General features: G+C 40.3%; 1 protein-coding gene across 1 annotated transcript in view; it reads right to left on the minus strand.

The window, feature by feature from the left end:
- Positions 1 to 7,161: 7,161 nt before the first annotated feature.
- The window catches only part of ATF6 (activating transcription factor 6), a 208,030-nt gene continuing 193,813 nt past the window's right edge, over positions 7,162 to 21,378 (minus strand). Inside the window, exon 16 of the mRNA XM_011952980.1 lies at positions 7,162 to 7,776. Within this exon, the coding sequence (XP_011808370.1) occupies positions 7,568 to 7,776 (209 nt within the window). The 3' untranslated portion in view covers positions 7,162 to 7,567. The remainder of the gene's footprint in view (positions 7,777 to 21,378) is intronic.

The raw sequence follows: 21,378 nt of genomic DNA on the forward strand, positions 1-21,378 counted from the left end.
AGGTCTAGAAGAATTGGTGCAGCAGCCCAGCATGGGCTCTGCATGCAGCCAGCATTGAGTTATGCCTTCTGAGTCACTCACAGAAAACCCTTGGGTACTGCTGGACCTTGCCTCTTAGCGACTCTCCCTCTTTCCTGAACATGCCCTGGTTGCCCGTGTTGTGTGGCTTGGTTTCTTCCTCGCTCATTTGTCTCTTTATGACTTCAAAGGATGAACCATGATGTAGCATAGTAGAAAGAATGTGGCTTTAAAATCATGACAGACTTAATTTCAAATCTCAACTCTGCTATGTATTAGTTGTGAGATTCTGGGCAAGTTATTTAATCTCTTGTGACTATTTCTTCATCTGTAATTCACAGACATGGGTATTAATATTATTATGTCGATGATGAAGGCTTGCTGCAAAGCTCAAATGAGTTAATGCTTGTAAAGTCTTAGCATGATGCCTGGAAGGTTAAGTCTTCAATAAGCATCAGCTCCTACTGTGAACTGAACCAAGAGCAGGGTTCTCTTTAGGCATTTGTACAGATCACGCTGAATGAATATGATGGAGTGAAATATGCTATAGGTTTCCTATGGTGAGCAAAACATTGGAAGGGATTTAAATCTCTACCAAAATTGGACCAGTTAGGTAAATTACAGGGTAAATGCTAAAGAAGCCCTCTATTTGTGATACCATGTATTATATAACCCAAATGTCATTTGTGGTTACCCTTTGAGATTCAAAAATTGACTTGAACCATATCCCACATAGAGTGAGAAGTCCAAGGGGGACAATGCCACAAAGATTGAGGGTGGGGGGTGGGGGTTGAAGCAAGTTTTTATTGCCCTATTTCACCTGACGTCCACTGACATTTCAGTGTATGAATTATCTTGCTGTGCTGTCTTTTTCTTCACTAGTTATACCACATTGAGTCCCATCCTCAGTCTCTCACTCCCAAGGCAACATCGATACAAAACTGTGTATCTGCTTTTACTGAAGAGTTGGGGCAACGAAGAGGATTTGCATTTCAGCATCACAGTTTGTAAAAGTCCTTTGCCCTCCTGCCACCAGGGGGTCTTTTCACGACACTCCCCTCAGGGGCTTTAGTCTCCAGCCCTATTGCTTGGTCCCATTCCTTTTTTCTGCTGTCAACTCTCTACCCTCCAATCTCTGCTAACTTTCTCTGCAGAAGAGGTGATTTGAGGTTGGTCTCCTTCTAGATGGCGGGGGTGAGGGGTGGGTCTCATTTTCTAAATAAGTCCATTAAAGTATCTTCTGAAACAAATGTAGTTTTGCCTCTCAGAGAACCCTGATGTTATTGTCAGTTTGTAATTTATGTATATGGCTCCATGGGCTGACTGTGAGCTCTTTTAGGGCATGAACTTATACCAGATCTATGTATCAGGAGGTGGAATAATATAGTGGTGAATAATTCACATAATTGGCTGGGCCCAAATATTGGGTCCACTATTTTTTATTTTTATTTTGAGATAGGGTCTTACTCTGTCGCCCAGGCGGAAGTGCAGTGGTGTGATCTCGGTTCATTGCAACCTCCACCTCCTGGGTTCAAGTGATCCTCCCACTTCAGCTCCCCATGTAGCTTGTAGCTGGCATTACAGGCACCCGCCACCATGCCTGGCTAATTTTTGTATTTTTTGTAGAGACAAGGTTTCACCATTTTGCTCGGCTGGTCTCGAACTCCTGAGCTCAAGTGATCCACCTGCCTTGGCCTCCCAGAGTGCTAGGATTACAGGCGTGAGCCACTGCACCTGGCCAGCTCCATTACTTATTAATAACCATCTTACAAAATAGGATGTAGAGAAGACTGAAATAAGATAATATAGTTAAACCAGTGTTGGAGGCATTCATTGGGTGTTCAGCAAATGCCTGCATTAATTACTCCTGGACGGATCCCTTGCTGTCAGTCTGCAGTGACTAGTTTCAAGTGTGGTGGCATTTGCCATTGCAAGCTAGGAAGAGGCCTTTGGTGAGGACAAGATGTGTGACTGAGTAACCCAGTTTCCTGAAGACATAGAAAGATAAAATATGGGTTTTTCTATTTTTTTTTTCCTTGATAAGATTGTAGTTTAAATATCTGGACACTTAAATAAAGGAAATTTTTACTTAATTAGGCTTGGGAGAAGAGTGGAAAATAGTTCAACAGTTTCATCTTAACAGTAACACAAGCCACAAAGCTTTTCAGGCTTCCTTTCTCATTACTAATCCCCCAACACTGAAGATTCATTTGGGGGCTTTATTCTCTCTTTCTACAAACAGAATAAAACAAGGTAAGTTTAAAAATTCTTTATTTGAATTTTAGAGAAATAACAGGAATTATATTATAAAGACTTGCTTGAAAGTATGAAATAGTCTGCTGTTATTATTTCTTTAGGTTTTGCAAACCAACATCATTATTAAGGGAGAGAATGGTACATCTCTCCTCCTCATCTTTAACACGTTCTTCAATTGGCATGGGTACAACCTGAGCAAAAAGATCCTGGTGAAATGGTATCTCTGACACTCCCTCCTCAGTTCTAACGGCTCCATGGATGAAGCCCTACTGGACTTAGACCAGCCATACTTGCCAAAGTGGTAACAGGAAACCAGTGCCTCAAAGGCTAGTAGTGCATAGTAGTTTTCATCTAAAGCTCTGTTTCCCCATCATCTCCTCTGTCCTGGTGACTGGCCTGGAAATTATGGCAAGTATGAGTTAAAATGGACCAATATACAATTGCTGTGAAAGTCAACCTGCTAATCTCTAGCTGGGATTAACATAAAGGGGATATGCCAAGCCTCCTGGTTTATTCAACTTCATTGAGAGCAAACAGCACAACAGTGTTGTTTGTTGGCCTTGGCAAATGATAAACTATGATTTATTTACTCCTTAGTTACCAAGCCTAATATAATTAAAAGTATTTTAGTGTGCTAAATCCCTAATGCTTGAAGTTAGCAAACCAATATGTTGAGAATGGCACCTACTGTGTGACAGTGGCTGGCCATGACATGGATTCATACATAAGATCAAATTTCCTAATCAGATACCTTTGTCATTCTTCTTTGCATAAATTCGACTGCATCTAATAACACAGATATTAGAACAAACTGCCGAAAGTTCTAGTCTTACCCAAAATAAACTGTTTTAAGCTTAGTCATTAAAAAGATAAGAACAGAACACACTTTACTTTCTTTTTCTTAGGTAGGAGAAAACTGCTTTTCTTTTACAAGCATAGTTCCTTTTGGATTCTGGCAACATCTTTTTGGGTAGTCCAGTATTGTTTCCTAGAAAATTAAAAATCAATTCCAGTCCCTGTGGGTGGAAGGAAATGGGAATATTCACTTCCAAATGTTATTAGGGGTGGGAATGAACATTTCTTGTATTTCATTCTCTATCTTTTAGGCTTTATTCTTGTTTTTAAAAGTTATAATTGGTATTCATATTAGCAGCAACAATCCTAATTTCTGTAAGTTAGAACGACTCAAGACTGATGAAAATAACATTTTTGGTAAGGAATATGGAGTCCACAGATGGTAATAAGTGTCTATCAATTTTGGCAATTAACAATCTTATTTAAGAGGTTAATTGGTATGAAATAGCCAATAGTTAATTGGTATGAAATAGCAAATAGCCAATGAAAAGATCTCAGTCAGCTGAAGGAAGCTGAGTCAGCCCATCAGTATGCAGTGGAAAGAGGGCTTTCATGGCTGCAAAATTTCCCATGACTTCAGAGTGAAAGGGGGCATCGGTTCAGGCTCTAGCTCTTCAGGCTGTGAAAGCAAAAGTGGTTACTTCTAATATGTTGTTGAAAGTGAAAGTCACTTTGAAACTTTGCAATGTGTTAGAAAGTCAAATACAATTACAAGTTTTTCCTGTAATACATTTCTGTCAAGTTTCACAACCTGAGCTTAGTAAAATGGCAAGAATCAAAAAATAGTAGCAAAGTGGCAAAGAGCTTGAGAGTTTTCCAGTTTTAACGATGTTAAATGCTGCCACGGCAGTCTCACCAGCATCTTGCTGTGGTGACTACCAGGGAATACACACTGGGGAGGAAGGTTCAGGCCAAGAGGATTTAATCAGGATGATGTCTCTTTAAAAAATGATTTGAAAAATCAATTTGAATCCCAAGTTCCTTGTCTGTTTCTAAATTTACTTGGAACGCTTAAGAATGACTCACATAACATTAGCTTTCAAATACCTCCATGTCTACTTCTTACTGGCAAGAAATGGAAAAGAAATGCCAGTTTTGTGCTGGAACTTGTAGTCATTTTTTTGTTTTTAAATTAGATGATGCTCTGAGTTTTATAATTATGGTCTGAGTTTTATAATTATGGGGGATTTTTTACTTGTGAAAACACAAATCCCACCCAAAACTCAATGTGAAATTTCTGTACTACAAGCATGGCAAACAACAGATTTGTTTCAAGGTTGATCCTTTCACATTAACTCCTAACTTTGGAGTTAGTTTACACTAACACTCTAACGAAGCTGTGTCCCTGTACTGCTGGACATAAGTCAACCCCAAAGGGACAAGCTCCTAACATCTGACTCAGTAGTTAACATGAGGAAACATCCACTTACTTCCATTAAGCCTTAAAAATTTGGGACTTGCAGAAAGACTGTTCCCATCAGCCTCCACCATTACTTCTCAAGACTGTATCATTGTCAGCTCAAAGAGCACAAAATCATCTAATAACAGGAGGACCTGCCTCCTCCATGAGTTTATCTAATTGTCTAATAAGCTTGCAAAATCCCATTTAAAATTTAATAAATAAAAAAATACACATATTACCCACAATTTCTGGCTGCAACCCCCAAAAGGCAATCCCACCACAAAAAATAATAATAATAATAATAATTTTGTATGGCAACTTCTTATTTCCTAAAGGGCCTTGTGCATACAAACATTAAAATAAAAATGACAATTGTGCCTAGGGATTCATTATAGCTTTGCCAGCAATTTAAAAAGTAGACTACTTCTTTGCATTTGTCAATTTCCTTTCACTCATTTCCTGAAACTCTACCCTTAGGAGAATCCTGTTCCCTCATCTCAAAGATCCATTCAAGAACAGGCAATGACAAAGAGCAGAAGGGATAGTGAGACAGAAAAGAAGGCAAAGCTCCCAGGCTGCTCTGGGCGGCACCTCACAGGCACCCCTAGTTCTGTGGCAGGGCTGCCGGCCTGCTACCACCTTCCTGCTCTTCAGTGGAGACTCCCTCCCAACCGCTACCTACCTTTTCACCCAGAAGACAGGGACTAATGTTGGTGAATATGACATAACCAAAATCTTCCATCTGAGGAGTTGGTAAAATGATCACAGAAAAAGCTGGGAATCGAGAGATGAAGTAAAAGTGAAGCGCAAAGAACAAGAAGGCCATGAGATAGGTCCTTCTCCTGTGATTCTATGTCATGGAGAGGAGGGAAACTTTATTTATAACCACCCCACACAAATCAGGTTTACACTGACCATGATAACGTATGACAGTTCCAGCAGAAGAGCAGCTTGGGGATGACTACGTTGCCACTGTCTACTAGCCATGGTCACAGCCTCTGGTGTGGCTAATTCATATTACAGTAATGGGAAGGGGCAGGGTCAGGAGAAATATCCCACGATAAGACTGCCCAGTTATCTGAAGGTCTTCCGGGCATTTGCCTTATATTCCTTGGCACCCATTAGAAGAATGGTCCCCAGGGAAAATGGTTCTTGTCTGAAAATCACCCAGGATAGCCAAATCTAAGGGAAGTGCTGCACTGACTTAAAAAAGTTTGTAATGTGCAAAAAGAGGAAGGTTAATCAGCACTTTTCAAACTCCAGAATCCCAGGTAATACAACAATAAAACCCTCCTTTTCCCTGCTCACAAAAGTTGAACTGATTTCCTTGGAAAGCATTTAACTAGCTTGGACAAAGAGGCACCAGTCCAGAGAGTTAGAAGTGCTCATGGTTCTTTTTTTTTTGAGGCGGAGTCTCGCTCTGTCGCCTGGACTGGAGTGCCGTGGCCGGATCTCAGCTCAGTGCAAGCTCCGCCTCCCGGGTTTACGCCATTCTCCTGCCTCAGCCTCCCGAGTTCTTTAAAATTATTTAGGAGCCAGGCCTAATTTCACAGGCAGAAAACTAGCTAGCTATGTATAATCCTTGAGAGGCTGCTATAATTTCTCTTTCCCTTTCTTGCAAGCAAGAAGAGAAACTGACTGCTATAGTGTGGAACAAGAATAAATCTGACAAAGGCAAGTCAATGGAGGTAAGAAAGAGTGTTTGTAGATGAGTTACATCAAAAAATGGAAAAGTTTTGTAGGAGAGGGAGGAAGACTCACTTTAGAAACTGAAGGCAGAACATTAGAGAGGACATCACTGTCTCAGATCCATTTCTATGAATTTATCAAATGAAACATAATTGTCTACTATGGTAAAAAAAAAAAAGAGGCATAGTACAGTAAAAATGAACACAACTTTTTTTTTTTTTTTTTAACCATGGGAGGACAAAAGATTTAATTCCTTCACTGTCTTTTCATTCGAGAAACTGAAAATCGTTGCCATATTATGGGATGCATTCCCTCAGCAAGAATCCACATTCAGTAATCAGGATTGTTTTAAGGAGCAAATACTTGTCAATTCTCCAGTGAAAAAGCTTTTGTCTTGTTTAAGTCTAAAGTTACTTCCATGTTCCTCAGCTGATTTTGGTATAATTTCAATAGAAGAATGAAGGAAAATGAAAGCTTTGTCCTGTGGTCCATGAGGACCTATACCAGATTAGTAAAGAGAAAATATAAGTATGTGTGCTGATACTTGGTGGCCTAGAGTCCTCAAAATAAACAATAGCTGTGGCTTTAATCTCATACTGCAATCACATCGAACTTTCCATCTTTTAAACATGCGTATTAATGGAGCTATCTCCTCTCTTCAAACCCCACCACTGGCCCTTCCCTTACCCTTCTATTTTCTCAAATTTGTACACACTCCCTGACCCCCTTTGTTTAGGTGTGAGCCACAAATCCTAAGTAAAGATAAACTTTACCAACTGGGAGTTTTTCCTTTAGAAAGCTCCAAATTGTTTTGACTGTTTTTGGAGTGTTTTTGGCCGTTTTGGTTTTGAAATGTGTTTTCTCGAATAAGCACAATATCCAGAATGAGTTTGCATTAAATGAATGAAAAATCGAATCAGTGGAAACCATTTGAACATGCATGTGTGGCATAGCTTTAAATAAAATTCACTTTATGAATCAATAAGTGAAATGGCAAGGTGGATATTATTTGAAAGAAGATGACTGTTTAAACACAAAACCAACACAGAGGGAAGAGAGGTTTAGAAAGGTACAGAAAAAAAATCTACACCAGGTAACACCAGAGGATGCAGGACTACATTTGCCACTGAAGAAACATTGTTCTCTTGTGTCTGAATTCCAGTGCTTTCCAAATAGATGAGTAGATGATGAAAAATGGAGCAGCTTCTTTTATTTCTTCTTCTTTCCTCCTTGAATTCTAGTACGAGACAGTTCTCTGCCTGCCACCAAGGCAGAAAGCAGCATTTCGCTCACCTGCTCTTCAGCCTGGCAGACCCACGCTCAGTTTTCCAGCATAGCTGCAGGGTACTATTGTAATGACTCAGGGATGGTGCTGACAGCATGGGCTGCCTCTGTGGCTGCAGGAGGGGAGCCAAAGAAGGTGTTGGTTTGATTCCTCTGCTGATCTCGGAGGTAAGGAGGAACTGATGAGCTTTTGATGTGGAGGATCCTGGTGTCCATCACCTGACAGTCAATCTGCATCATCACTTCGTAGTCCTGCCCATTGATCACATTCTCTGCAGACAGGAATACACACAAAGAATAAATATTCAATAGAATGTGCATCTCTGCCATAAGCTTCAGCCCCAGAAAGAGAGAAATGTGTTTTAAGCATGTGAACTGTCAATAAACTTTCAAGGGTACAAAGGGACTCTCAGTCACTAAGCAGAGCTACAGGTGGGCGGGGTGCCAGGATGGCCTGTCCTCTCCCAATTCTAGCTCCCAAACAACCTCCACTGACTAAACAAGGGCTAAAGCAACTGCCAGGGTTAATAATGCCACAGAGCATCTGTCCACAGACATCGTATATCTTGCATGCTTTCCGTGTAGTGTATTACTCTGGTTAGAGCAACTGGAACAGAAGGGATTTTTAGTGGGGAATACAGAGAATTCCTAAGTCCTCCTTCCTGCCTTCAACAATGGGAAGAAACAACTGTCAAACGGACCAGCATTTCATGCGAATGGTAAGGAGATACTGGCCAAGTGTGCTTAGCTCCTATTCATCAGTATTATTTCTGACTTCATTAAGACACTTCCAACTACGAATGTAAAGGTTTGCCATTAGAAGTGCAAGGTACAGTGAAAACTGAAGTTATAGACATCTGACAATTATACTCTTTTCCAGAGATCACTTCTCTTCCATATTGAGGAGATCTTTATTTCCAGAGTTCCTGATTCCAGGCACAAAGTGTCAAATACAATTCCAACATGGAATTAAAGGGAGTCTCTAGAACTTGAAGGTAAGCTAGAGAGTATGTGCAGAGGGAACGGGAAAACCATGCGGAGTCATGCTTTCTACATAAGGGGTAACCCATTATCATGAGTTTAAATACACACACAGACTATATTCCACTCCTACTTCCTACAAGGATAAAAGCTTTTGATTTTAGGGAGAGGACTAAATTACTCCCTGATTTGTAATTCTGGGTGGTCATTTTCCAACTTGTAGTCAATGAAACTTAGACATAAAACTGATGAGAAAATTATAAATAGATAATATTTTTCAAGCCCAGCTGAATAATCACAGCAAAACAGTAAAAAGATGTGTGAACATGGAAGAATTCTGAGTAGGTAACAAGGCATCTGAGTTTGGCATTTTCATCCATGAATCCAGAGCCGGGTGTGGGGCTGGGGAAGAACTGCTGGCGACAGCCTCATTCTGTACTGCCTTTCTACGAAGATGACACACAGCCAACCAATGATTTTTAAAATTCAATGTTTGGCTTCTTCAAGACAAAGAATTGAATTTAAATGTAGAATTATTTCTATTCTTTTTTTTTTTTTTAATTTTAACTTTGACACTGAGCATGCCAAGCATTACAAATCTGGAGGAAGAAAATCCAAAGTCTGACATTTGATCTTCAGATTCCATTGTTATGTACGGGACAACTACGCTGTGGAGCTTGTCACTTAGGGAGGTAAAACAGGATTTTGGAGATCATCTAGTCCAGGGTATCCTAAATTTGGGTCTAATTTGTAGACTTCAGGGAGCCTGTAAGTTCCCTGAAATCGTATGCAAAGTTTTGTGTGTGCATGTTTTTGGAGAGAGGGGCCATCAGATTCTGAATGGGGTCTGTGACCCCCAAAAGTTAAAAATTACTAGACAGTTCTAATCTACCAATTCTAAGTGCCTTGAGCAGATGATATATTCTATTTTAAATCCAACAGAATACATCATTCCTCCACTTCTGTTGGTCACTCATTTGTTCCAATGTTTAAAATAGTCTTCATTGATGATAAATTTCCCATTACCAGTCTTGAAAATCTCTTCCATTATAGTTGAAGTTAATTTCCTTCTTTCCCAGCCTCAGCAGGGATGAAGAACAGCTGGTTGCTGCTATGTATTACCTAACCCTACCTATTCTTTAAGACCACTGTTATCGAAGCTTAACTCCAATTTCACAAGTACAGCTGCTTTGCAATGGCTATTACTTATCTTTACAGAAATAAATTTGAAAGTCTATAAGTTAGCCAATGTTTCTCATCACAGTGTTTTCCAAAAAGTAGGAGATGAAAGAAAGAAATCTTGTTAATGTGCTTGGAGTCATTTCATTTAGAACACGTGACTAAGTTCAGATTTCAAGGCGCCACACCAGTCATTTCCTTTTGGAACCATAGTCCCTCTCTCCCCATTTTAGAAAAACTGAAGGGCTGTGTGTGTGTGTGTGTGTGTGTGTATGCGCATGCACTGTGGAAGACCAAATAATGGAAAACACATGTATCAGAGACATGCAATACACATTACTAATTTTTACTGGTTTCCTGGATTAACTCAGAATCCAGATGACAGTTTAAGATCAAGACTAGGTTCTCTAATACAGCCCAAACCACCTGCAGAAGTCATTAGAGCCCATGTGCCTGTTATAGTTTAAACTGATAACTGGGGTTTTTAAAAGCTTTAAATATGAAGAAGAGATGGAAAACCTGGGAATATAAGCTCAGATGCTTTGAGGAACACGTAAAGCTGTGATCTGATTCCAAGACTCAGGAGTTCCTAGCCATGGTTGGAATGGCATTGTCATCTTAAGCCCAACCAGAAGGAGACTCAGGCTAGGTTTGGTCTAGGTGGCTTTAAAATGGGATCTCTTCCTCACACTCTTCTTCTGAAGGTAACAAATTCTGGACCAAGCAAACTATCAGCATTGCTAGAAGACGACTCTACCAGATAGCATGTGAATGCCTGAAGCTGAAGTCAGGAAGCTCCTTGACAAGTTGGACAGTTCAGCGTTTGGGGTAACATGCCATTAGGAGTCCCAACATAGCCACACCTCTATAAAGGATAAAGGAGTCACAGCAACATTCTCTGGTCTACTCTATGAGACATTATAAAAGGTTCTTTGGGTAGCTTAGTACTAATACCCCTGGACAGTTAGTGAGGCAATCTCATCATTACTGATGAGGCTCTAATGATTTTAATTCAAGGAGGACACAATTTTAACAAAATTAAAGGAGGGCCACCAGCTCATGGTAACTCACGGTCTTCGCACGTCCCTCCCCTGGGTGGCTGGGCATTTGTTTATACAGTACGCACCCAGGAGCAGCAGAGAGCCCCCGAAACGCCTCTTAATCGTGGCAGATGAAGCTCCTGCTACCCTTTACTTTAAGGCTTTGAGTTCCGGCCACCCCTGGGAAGAAAGGCACCTTCAATCATTGCCTACAACTTGCCCGTCAGTGTGAATAAAAACTATCAGATCAAGTTTTAACTGCGGAAACAGAGAAGACTCTGGCTTAGATGGGAAGGAAAGGAAGGTCTCCTGAAGGAAAACACAGGCAGGGATGTGAAACACTGAGGATGGACCACACACTTTCATTAAGGACCAGGTCTTCACTGCTAATATGCAGGGCTCTAGTAAAGAGAAAGCAGTAAACTCATGGGTTTTATGACAAAACAGAACATGGTCAACATTAGATCAGGGAACTGTGAGAGCTGAGTTATGTGCAGACTGATGAACCATTTTTGTAAATGTATACTTAATGAAAAAAGACCATGACTTATTTAGGAAAAATAGAACCAAATGGAATAGTACTGGAGTGAAAACGTTAAAGGTTCACTCTTCCATCAGCACACATTTGGGCACTGCACAAATGGTTCAAATCTTATGTTCTGGGCTTTCTGAGTAAACAAGAATGAGATAAACACTGAACTGAGTCAGTAAAAGGGTATAAAATATGATTAATTCAAATTCAACATTAATCAGGCAAATAAAAAGGAAAGAGCTAAATGGCTTCAAACATGAGCAGTAAACTATGATTCTGAATGCCCAGAAGGGTTGGAGAAGCCAGAAAAAGTGTCTGGACATTGGAGGTGGGAAAACTCTAGGCAATGTGGAATTTCGACCAACCTGTTAACATGCAATAACTGAATTAAGCATGGCCTGCCAAGAGACTGTTAGCTGGGAGATGACTAACACACAAGCCAGAACCTTGACCATAAACAATTAAATATCTAAAAATTTTACACAAAGTTTAATATTAAAAAGTGGTAAGACTTCACCAGTACTTTGCAAAGAAGCATAAATAATGAGATTTCTATTCAGAATCAAACACTAATCCTAAAAAGAGGTACCTTTCTCTGTGTAAAGTAGGCTGGTGACAGGTAGTGCTGCTGAATATGTGCCCGAATCCCCTGGGGTGTGGGATACGCATGTGTGGGGCATGGAAGGTAAATAAATATCCACTCACGCATGGACCATGACAGACACCTTCAAAAAAAAAAAAAAAGAAAAAAAGAAAGAAAGGAAAAACAAGGGAAGTGGAAATACAATGAACAAGGAAATGGCAGAATGCCATGTTTTTACTGTGGTTTCTAAGAACTTCCCTAAGTTAACTCTACTATGCCATTCTTTTTTTTTTTTTTTTTTTGAGACGGAGTCTCGTTGTCTCCCAGGCTGGAGTGCAGTGGCACGATTTTGGCTCACTGCAAGCTCCGCCTCCCGGGTTCACACCATTCTCCTGCCTCAGCCTCCCAAGTAGCTGGGACTACAGGCACCCACCACCATGCCCGGCTAATTTGTTGTATTTTTAGTAGAGACAGGGTTTCACCATATTAGCCAGGATGGTCTCGATCTCCTGACCTCACGATCTACCCACCTCGGCCTCCCAAAGTGCTGGGATTACAGGCGTGAGCCACCGCGCCCGGCCACCGCGCCCAGCCAGCCATTCTTACCTCTAATTTTCAATCTGAGTCCTGGTTTTGACCATCCCTACACACCATGCACTGCATTTCTGTTAGTATTTTTTTCCTCTGCTTGGCAAACAAACAAACCCCCTCCTTTCCTGCTCTTTTCTGCCTAGTCTAGTTTTCTACTTAGTTCAATTCTATTAATTCTCTGAGGCCCACTTCTTCTTAGAAACCTTCCATGGGAACTCCAATATTGATCTTCTCCCTTATAACCAATTTATGAATGTTCCATTTAATTGAATAATGTTAAAAGACTTTTAAAAATGAGGTTTGGCTCCCTTAAGAAGTGGCTGGCAAAAATTGAGGTGGGGTGAAATTGAAGCTGGTAGGAGAGGGTGGTAAAACTAGAGCCCCTCACTCATAAGTGGGAAGAACGCTGAGTGAGTAACAGTCAAACTGCAGATGGGGTAAGTACTTCCAAACTGAAGAATCTTTCTGGAGGCTTAAGGGAAAATACATGCATGGGGCAAAGAGCTTCTAGCCACCACCATGTATTCCTTTTGCTGAAATAAATTAAAAACAGTTCCTCTGACAGGAGAGATGTAGGATGGGAAGTGTCCAAAGGCAGGGAGGGGAAAAAAGAGATAGCACAAGTTCAACTGTGACAGAGCAGAATTTGTTCACTGTGATAAGGGTATTGTGGACACTGGGCAATGAGGATTCAGATAAGGAGAGCTTGTCTAGTTAGATGATCTATAATGATGTCACAGAACAAATGTATGGGCCTCACTAGAACAGTGTATGTAAAAACCACCAACCTTCCAGGGCACTCTAAGTGGTCATGATGATTGAAGGTTATTACTAAAATTTAGTGAGCAGGGGCCAGGGCTGCTGGTTGTTCTGTGACACACAGGGATAGTCCCATATGACAACTGTCTTGTATCTCATATAATTCATGCAGGTTAAAAAGAAATTTGATTATTACTAAATTAGTCTAGAAGCTTACTGTTTTACAATTAAATACAAAGTACTTTTACATGGGTTTAATATACCCTAAATTTCCAGGAATGAAACTACTGAATAATAATTTACTTAAGAAACACTTAGTGTTTCTGTGTGCTAAACACTGCTCATCTAATTCTAGTAACAAGCTCCTAAATGAGGAAGAATTATTATTATTCCTATTTTGTAGATGGGGAAATGAAACATGGAGACATCATGTGACTAGCCTCTCAGCTGGCAAATGGCCGGAGAGATTCAAACCTAAGCAGTATGGCTTCAGAATCCATTCTCACCACCATTCCACTTTTCTGGGAGTATTGTTTTTGTCTGAATTCAATCAAGAATTGTGTATCATTTCAGAAAATCACATCACCTATGGTCAAAGACGCTCTTGATCTCTGGGTCACCATCAAGAACACCTGGATCAGTCCATATTTGTTACATTCACAGTGACAGTGCAGATCAGTGTAAACATCTGACTTGTTCTGTCTCCTAATGCAATAGAAGCATTATGATATATTACATATATGTATATATATATAATGCCTGAACATTAAATATTCATTAATTCAATAAACATTTAGTGAATTCCTACCACATGACAGGCACTGGGGGACACAGCAGTGAACAAAACAGAAAAAAAAAATCCTGTCCTCAGGGAGCTTAATTCTTATAAAAAAAAGAGAGTGAGGCCGGGCGCGGTGGCTCAAGCCTGTAATCCCAGCACTTTGGGAGGCTGAGACGGACGGATCACGAGGTCAGGAGATCGAGACCATCCTGGCTAACACGGTGAAACCCCGTCTCTACTAAAAAATACAAAAAACTAGCCGGGCGAGGTGACGGGCGCCTAGTCCCAGCTACTCAGGAGGCTGAGGCAGGAGAATAGCGTAAACCCGGGAGGCAGAGCTTGCAGTGAGCTGAGATCCGGCCACTGCACTCCAGCCCAGGTGACAGAGCGAGACTCCGTCTCAAAAAAAAAAAAAAAAAAAAAGAGAGTGAGAGGGTGGATATAGAAAATAAAGAAAATCAGTTAAGTGTGGAGAATGATGAATAAGTGTTATGGGGGAAAAAAAGCATGGAAGGTGATTAAGGAGTGAGTATGGAGAGTAGCTTGCAGTTTTAAGTGCAGGGACCAGGGGAGGACTCTCTGAGAAGGTGACCTCTAAAGACCCAAGGAGGCAAAGGGAGAAGAGTTGCACACACAGGTCTGAGTTTTCAGGAGGACATTTTAGTGGAGAGGACTGGCAAGCAGTAAGCAATTGGGGTGAGGACTGATACTCTGCAGAGAAAACAGGGCTAGAATCTGTAGGTTTGGGAGTTATCTGTAGAAAAGAGATAGATGGAACCCTGGGGCCATAGGGTATTACTCTTGGGGAGAGAATGCTGGGAACACTTGTGTTAAGAAGGAGGGGCATAATGGGAAAAGAGAAGGTTTGTGGTTCCATCAGATAATTGGGAGAGCACTTCTAACTGAGAAACCACACTCAATTTGTAACCTTCACTAATTCACCCAACAATTATATGAGCACTAACTATAGACTGGTAATGGCCAGGTACTGTTACTGACTCATAAAGATTTAGATTTTGAATCCAAATTAGACAGAGGGAGGATTGCCTAAAGGAAAATGGACAACACAAAATGGATCCACAAAACCGTAGTCAACATTTGCTGAGTGGCTTAAGAAACTGGGAGGAATTACAGAAGATGAGTTTTTTTTCCCTTGTGCAGCTTACTAAAGTTCTGTGAAAGCAGAAATTACATCTAAAATACTGGTAAACCATCAAACAAATGCATTTCCTTAGGTCTTCTCTTATGACCAAAACTCTAGTAGCACCCCCAAATCATATCTGCTCTTTTCCTTCATAGTATCTGTTACAAAGTGTAATTAAACTTTGGCTTATTTGCTTATTTAATAATGTGTGTCACCCCCACTAGATTATCCACTCCATAAATTCAGGGAGAACATCTGTTTTGTTCACCACTACATACCCAAAGCTAGCACAGTGCCTGGGACCCAGCAGATAATGAAAATATAGAACACAACCTTCAGTACTGAGAAGGCTGTCCTCTAATACTTGCTGGTCAAGTCATCAAGAAATCCTTTGCTTTCTGAGAATTCCACCATTCTTGGCTCCAACTTGAGAAAGTGCCATCCCAGAATAGTTCCTGAAATGGTGGTTTTCTGGATTTCTAATATCCTCAAATACAAATTTAGACAATACTTTGTTAAGACTTTGTCCCTAAAACACAAAGTCACTTCTCTTCAACCTCAAGCTTATCTTTTGAATTCATAACCATCAACAATGACTCTTTGAAAGGTGACCCGATGACATTTCTCCCCTGGGAAATTTAGCAGCCTATGCTACAGAGGTCTAAGCTACATATGATCAAGTTCCTATAATATTTTCGATCAAGTTTAGCTCCCCTAGGGCTTTTGATAGTCTTCTAGGACTATTTCAGGAAATCTGGCTAATTCCATTAAAGTTCAAAGACTAATGGTACTAGATTTGCTTTTCACTGGACCTGGCTACTCTTTTCAAAAAATGCTGCCCACAACTGTGGGAGGCTTCTTCGTTAGATCACATAAAAGAGTACCCTTTTATTGATCTCAAACACTTCCTGAAACACCATTAAAAAGAATATGACTAACAAAATTATTATTCATTTTCTTCAAATTGAGTTTCTAGACTACCAAACTGACATCTGATTACATAGTTACAATTAGTGCCTCAAAAACAGAAAACAAGTGAACTTCAGGTATGTGTACAAAGGGGCCCATGAGAAGACTGGGTTGGGGTAAAAAATCATTTTGAAGGCTGAGTGAACTAGCCCTGGAACCCGATTCACTATCCTAAATACAGCTTGGAGGTTTAGCCTGGGGTCGTCAGCCAACATGAGGAATGGCCTATTACTTCTGGCTTCTAATAATTAAATCACTGGCACCAGGTACTAGAAAACTGTTTTATGTCACAATCTGAAATTCAAGAACCATAAAAACTAAACCAATGTTCAGAAGCACATCCCTATAACATCTAGTAACCACGAAATAACTACCCTGAAGACAGATTAAGGACCAAACCTCTGCAATTACTACCCGTTAGGCCGAAGAGTACTCTTTCTTCTGAAAAACTATGGCTCTTTAATTGCATTTAAAATCAAGGGATGGGAATTACATGTTCTTCTCAGAGTATCAAAATGGCATTCTCTGCAATATCTCTGCCCATTGTGTTGGGCAGGCTCAGCTTCTACAAGGAATCACTGAATTAAAATTCTAGAGCATGAAGGGACTTTAAAGGATAAGAGGACTGATACTACCAAATTACTCTCTGCCTATTAAAAAGTCTGGCATATGTTTTACTGATAAAATGGAATCTTAAAATATTTTCGATAGTTGTCACACAACACTACGAATATTCAGGGGAAAAATGTATTCAAAGGCTAGAATAACTGCCTTAAGTTAAAATGATTGAGGTCTGACATGACATTATAATTTTAGACCAAATTATAAACAGAATTCTCTTATATGCAGTCATAAAGCAGTCTGTATAACACTGAAGACAACTGTTCTTCAAATTTGTGTTTTCATAGGAGGGAGTGTCTCTTCCTGCTATGATTTGGATATTTGTCCCTCCAAATCTCATGTTGGAATTTAATCTCTAATGTTGGAGGTGGGGCTTAATGGGAGGTATTTGGGTCATGGGGCTGATCTCTCATGAAGAGGTTAATGTCCTCCCTCAGGGGTGAGCGAGTTCTTGATTTATTAGTTCCCATGGGAGCTGGTTGTTAAAAAGAGTCTGGTATCTTCCCTCTTTCTCTTGCTGCTTCTCTTATCATGTGATTTCTGCACACACAGGCTCCCCTTCACCTTCTGGCCATGAATAGAGGCAGCCTGAGGCCCTCACCAGAAACAGATGCTGGCACTATGCTTCTTGTACAGCCTGCAGAACTGTGAGCTAAATAAACCTCTTTTCTTTATATATTACCCAGCCTCAGGTATTCCTTTAAAGGAACACAAAACAGACTTACTACCATACCCACACAGGTAATAAAGCCTGTTGGAGGACAAAGAAACAGGTTGGACAGCCCCATTACCAAACTCCTGAGGCCTCTCAGACACATCTACTTCTGTGCCTCAATTCAACTCAGACACACTCCTAGCAGTAATCACACTAGAATATCAGTTCCTGATGGGCAGGCATTTTTATCTGTTTATTCACCACTGAAGCCCTAGTCCTTGACACACAGAAGGCACTCAATAAATATGTTTTGGAATAAATGAATGAATGAGGCCTTTGTTGTGTAGAAATGGTCCCATAGGAGGCTGATTTAAAGAGGGTGTGGGTGACAGTGATCTCCTCTGCTAAACTCAAGAAACTGAGCTAAGCAAGAATTAGCATAAGTCAGTTGCCTCAGGAGAGACAGGTTGTCCTATAGATTCAGTTTTTAACTAGGTAATTCCTTTCCCCTCCAAAACAGGGTGAGAGTGGGGTTGAGTACAGGGTGGAGACCAGGCTTACAAGTCAATGTATGAAACATTATTTGCCATGCTGGGTCTCATTTTCTCCACTGTCAGCAGTTCTCAGTCTGCATTGAACTTGGCTGCTTTTTAATCATATAACGTACAGCAAAGCCTAGACGTTTGAGTATATTCAAGTGTTTACTTCCTTCAGTTCCTTACAACTGATCATTTTGTAGGCCTACATAAGTGAAACCAAGGAAACATCTTCATAAAGGTGTCTGGATTTATAAATAGTTTTACTGATCCATTTAAGTTCTGCAACATGCAGCCCTACATGCAGGCAAGTTTCATTAACAATAGGTAAGGCCAATTATACGTTGAGAACCTGAGATCGCGAATTCAATCTCATCCTTAGATGGAATCTAATCGCCTGTTGAGTCATTTAAAATTTTCCTTTAAAAAAATTTTTAAAAATGTAAATTTTAATGGTGTGAACCCGGGAGGTGGAGCTTGCAGTGAGCTGAGATCCGGCCAGTACAGCCTGGGCGACAGAGCGAGACTCCTTCTCAAAAAAAAAAAATGTAAATTTTAAGTTTATCTTTTGAAAATAAAGGTGGGGACAACAGTAGGATTCTTTAAAATCTTGCTTAAGAGACTAATACAGATACTACTCTCAGCAATACAACCATGGGAAAAAAGTAATTGACGATTGCCTTCTTTAAACAATTCTTATAAATGACTGAAGCTCGGTATTTTCAATATTCACTTTACTCTTGCAAATGAAGTGACCAGAAAAGATTAATTCTGGAAAAGATGGGTTAAAGGATTTTCTCTTTTGCTACTATTGGAAACCAATCTAGAAAAGTTGTTTAACAAAGTACGAAGAAAGGACCTCCATATTATTCAGATAAAAAGTACTGGAGGATTCATGATTGAACAGCTAGTAGGGGTCACGACCAAGTACAATTAAGGCACTGCTCTGCCATGAACTGATAATCCAAACCAAAAACATTAGGAACGTACGCTTTCTTCAGAGTCTCAAAAGGAATGGCTTAAGGTACTTTGGGAGGCTGAGGGGGGGTGGATCACTTGATGTCAGGAGTTCGAGACCAGCCTGACCAACATGGTGAAGCCCCCATCTCTACTAAAAATACAAAATTAGCCAGATGTGGTGGTGCACGCCTATAATCACAGCTACTCAGGAGGCTGAGGCAGGAGAATCGCCTGAACCCAGGAGGCAGAGGTGGTAGTGAGCCGAGATCATGCAGTTGCACTCCAGCCTGGGCAAGAAGAGCAAAACTCTGCCTCAAAAAAAAAAAAAGGACATGGCTTAAGGACTACGGAATATTTTTGATTTCCATAATATGAAATAATTTGGAATATACTATCCTGCACATTAAATAATTGTTCCATTCTGTTAATTCTGATATACTACTACTTAAGCATATAAACAGCAACATTTATGACTCTGATAAATGCTTCTATTTTTTAAGAAATTATCAAGATTTCTGAATTATTATAAAATGGATGTAGACAAGTCATCTCTTGCTATGATTACACTATTATTCTGAGCCATAAAAACGAATTCTTCTTTTTAGCAGGTGACAAAGACTCTCCTTAAACTAACTCTAATCAGACTTCCCTGAGCCCCCTGCTCAAATGGGCCTGACCTTGGGCTTCCTTCTCTGTCCTTATAGAATCCATTTTGAGCAAGAATCCGGCTAAAGTTTAACAAAAATCTTCCACCCTTGGTATCTGATTACCCTCGACATCTAATCATCCTGGCCTGCCTTCAGCAAGAATTCTGCTGAGTTGGTCTAGCAAGAATCTCCCTTACCTTTGACGTTTCCACTTAGTAATTTTCCATCTACTGACCCCCACACCCTGCTCCTTGGCTATAAATCTCTACTTGTCCTTGTCGGAGTCAGACTCCAGTCCAATCTCTCTCCCCCACTGCAAGACTCCACTGCAGTAATCCTTGTATTGTTCACATAGCCTCCCTTGAATAAAGTCCTCTCTATTGTCTTCAACAGTGTCATGAATAATTTTTCTTTAACACAAGGAAATCACTGCTCTTAGTCCTATTTCTATTTCTTTCAGAAAATGGAAGCAGTAATTCTTACACATATACTGAGTGAATTCTGGTATTATAGCCCTGTAGGTAAGAAACCAAATGGTATTTTAGAAAATTGAAAAGTGAATTAACCATAAAATGCTGTGATCAATAAATGTTGTATCTTATTTACTTAGGAAAGAGTAAGAACACAGAGTGAAGGATAACAGCCAGGGATGGAGTTCAGGGGTGAGAAGTTTCTTGCTCTCATTTGTTATAGAAACTAAATTCACAAAATCAGAGCTTTTTTGTTGGTTTTTTAGAAGACCTGCCACATTAAAAATTATGAATACTGAATGAAAAATGAGCAAAATTGAGTAAATATCACATTCCAGTGTTCCATTTGACTGTGAAGATAACAAACCCTGCTGAAAACCGAAAACTAGGCCTGCTCCATCCCCCAAGGGCCTTGCAGAATGTATGCAACACATGCTCTGAGAATAGCTTGGAGACCAAATTCCCAGAGATTCCTGGTTGTAACTATGGAACTCAAACCATAAAGAGATTTTTTAGCAAGGATGTCATTTTGACTTTTTGAACTCCAGAGAGTTTCTCATGCTCTCTTATGGAACAATTCCTAATAGGTGGCACTGATACAGCAAAAACATAGTCTTCCTGGAGGATCCATAGTTGTATCGCTGAAGTGTTAACACCAGGGTTAAAATCAAAGAGAATTCTTCCCCAGTCTCCTCCTAATATTCACTCCTGTTTGATAAAGACTCTGCAGGGGCCAGGTCTAGTGGCTCACGCCTGTAATCCCAGCACTTTGGGAGGCCAAAGCAGGCAGATTGCTTGAGCCCAGGAGTTCGAGAGCAGCCGGGGCAACATGGAGTAATCCTGTCTCTATGAAAAATGCAAAAATTCGCTGGGCATGATGGTTTGTGTCTGTATTCCCAACTACTCAGGAGGCTAACACCTGAGCCTGGGAGATTGAGGGTGCAGAAAGCTGAGGTCTAGCCACTGCACTGTAGCCTGGGTAGCAGACTGAGACCCTGTCTCAAAAAACAAACAAACCAACAAAAAAACAGACTCTGTAGGTCTGAAGTCAGATACTCAGTAGCATCTTATGTAAGTACTTAAGTGGGAGACACAGACACGTGCTCATCAAAGCAGGTGGCCAAGGGATGAATGTTCCAGGGTAGTATCAGGGCAGGGACTGTTCAGATGAGATGTCTAACCAAATTCCCAATTATTTGTGATCATTCATTGAGCTAGCATGCGTGAAATGCTTACACAACACAGTTTCTATCTTTAAGCAGTTCACAATCAAGTTGGTAGGTAAAATACACATGGAAGAAAAATACTAGTAACAGTTCACAAGACCAGATATGAAATATTACAGGAAAATATAACAGTACGCCTATAACTAACACAAATTAACAAACAGTAAACTTGTTATTAGGATCCCATTTGTAGTTATATT

Source organism: Colobus angolensis, unplaced genomic scaffold, assembly GCF_000951035.1.
Source record: "Colobus angolensis palliatus isolate OR3802 unplaced genomic scaffold, Cang.pa_1.0 Scaffold354, whole genome shotgun sequence".
Lineage (NCBI taxonomy): Eukaryota > Metazoa > Chordata > Mammalia > Primates > Cercopithecidae > Colobus > Colobus angolensis.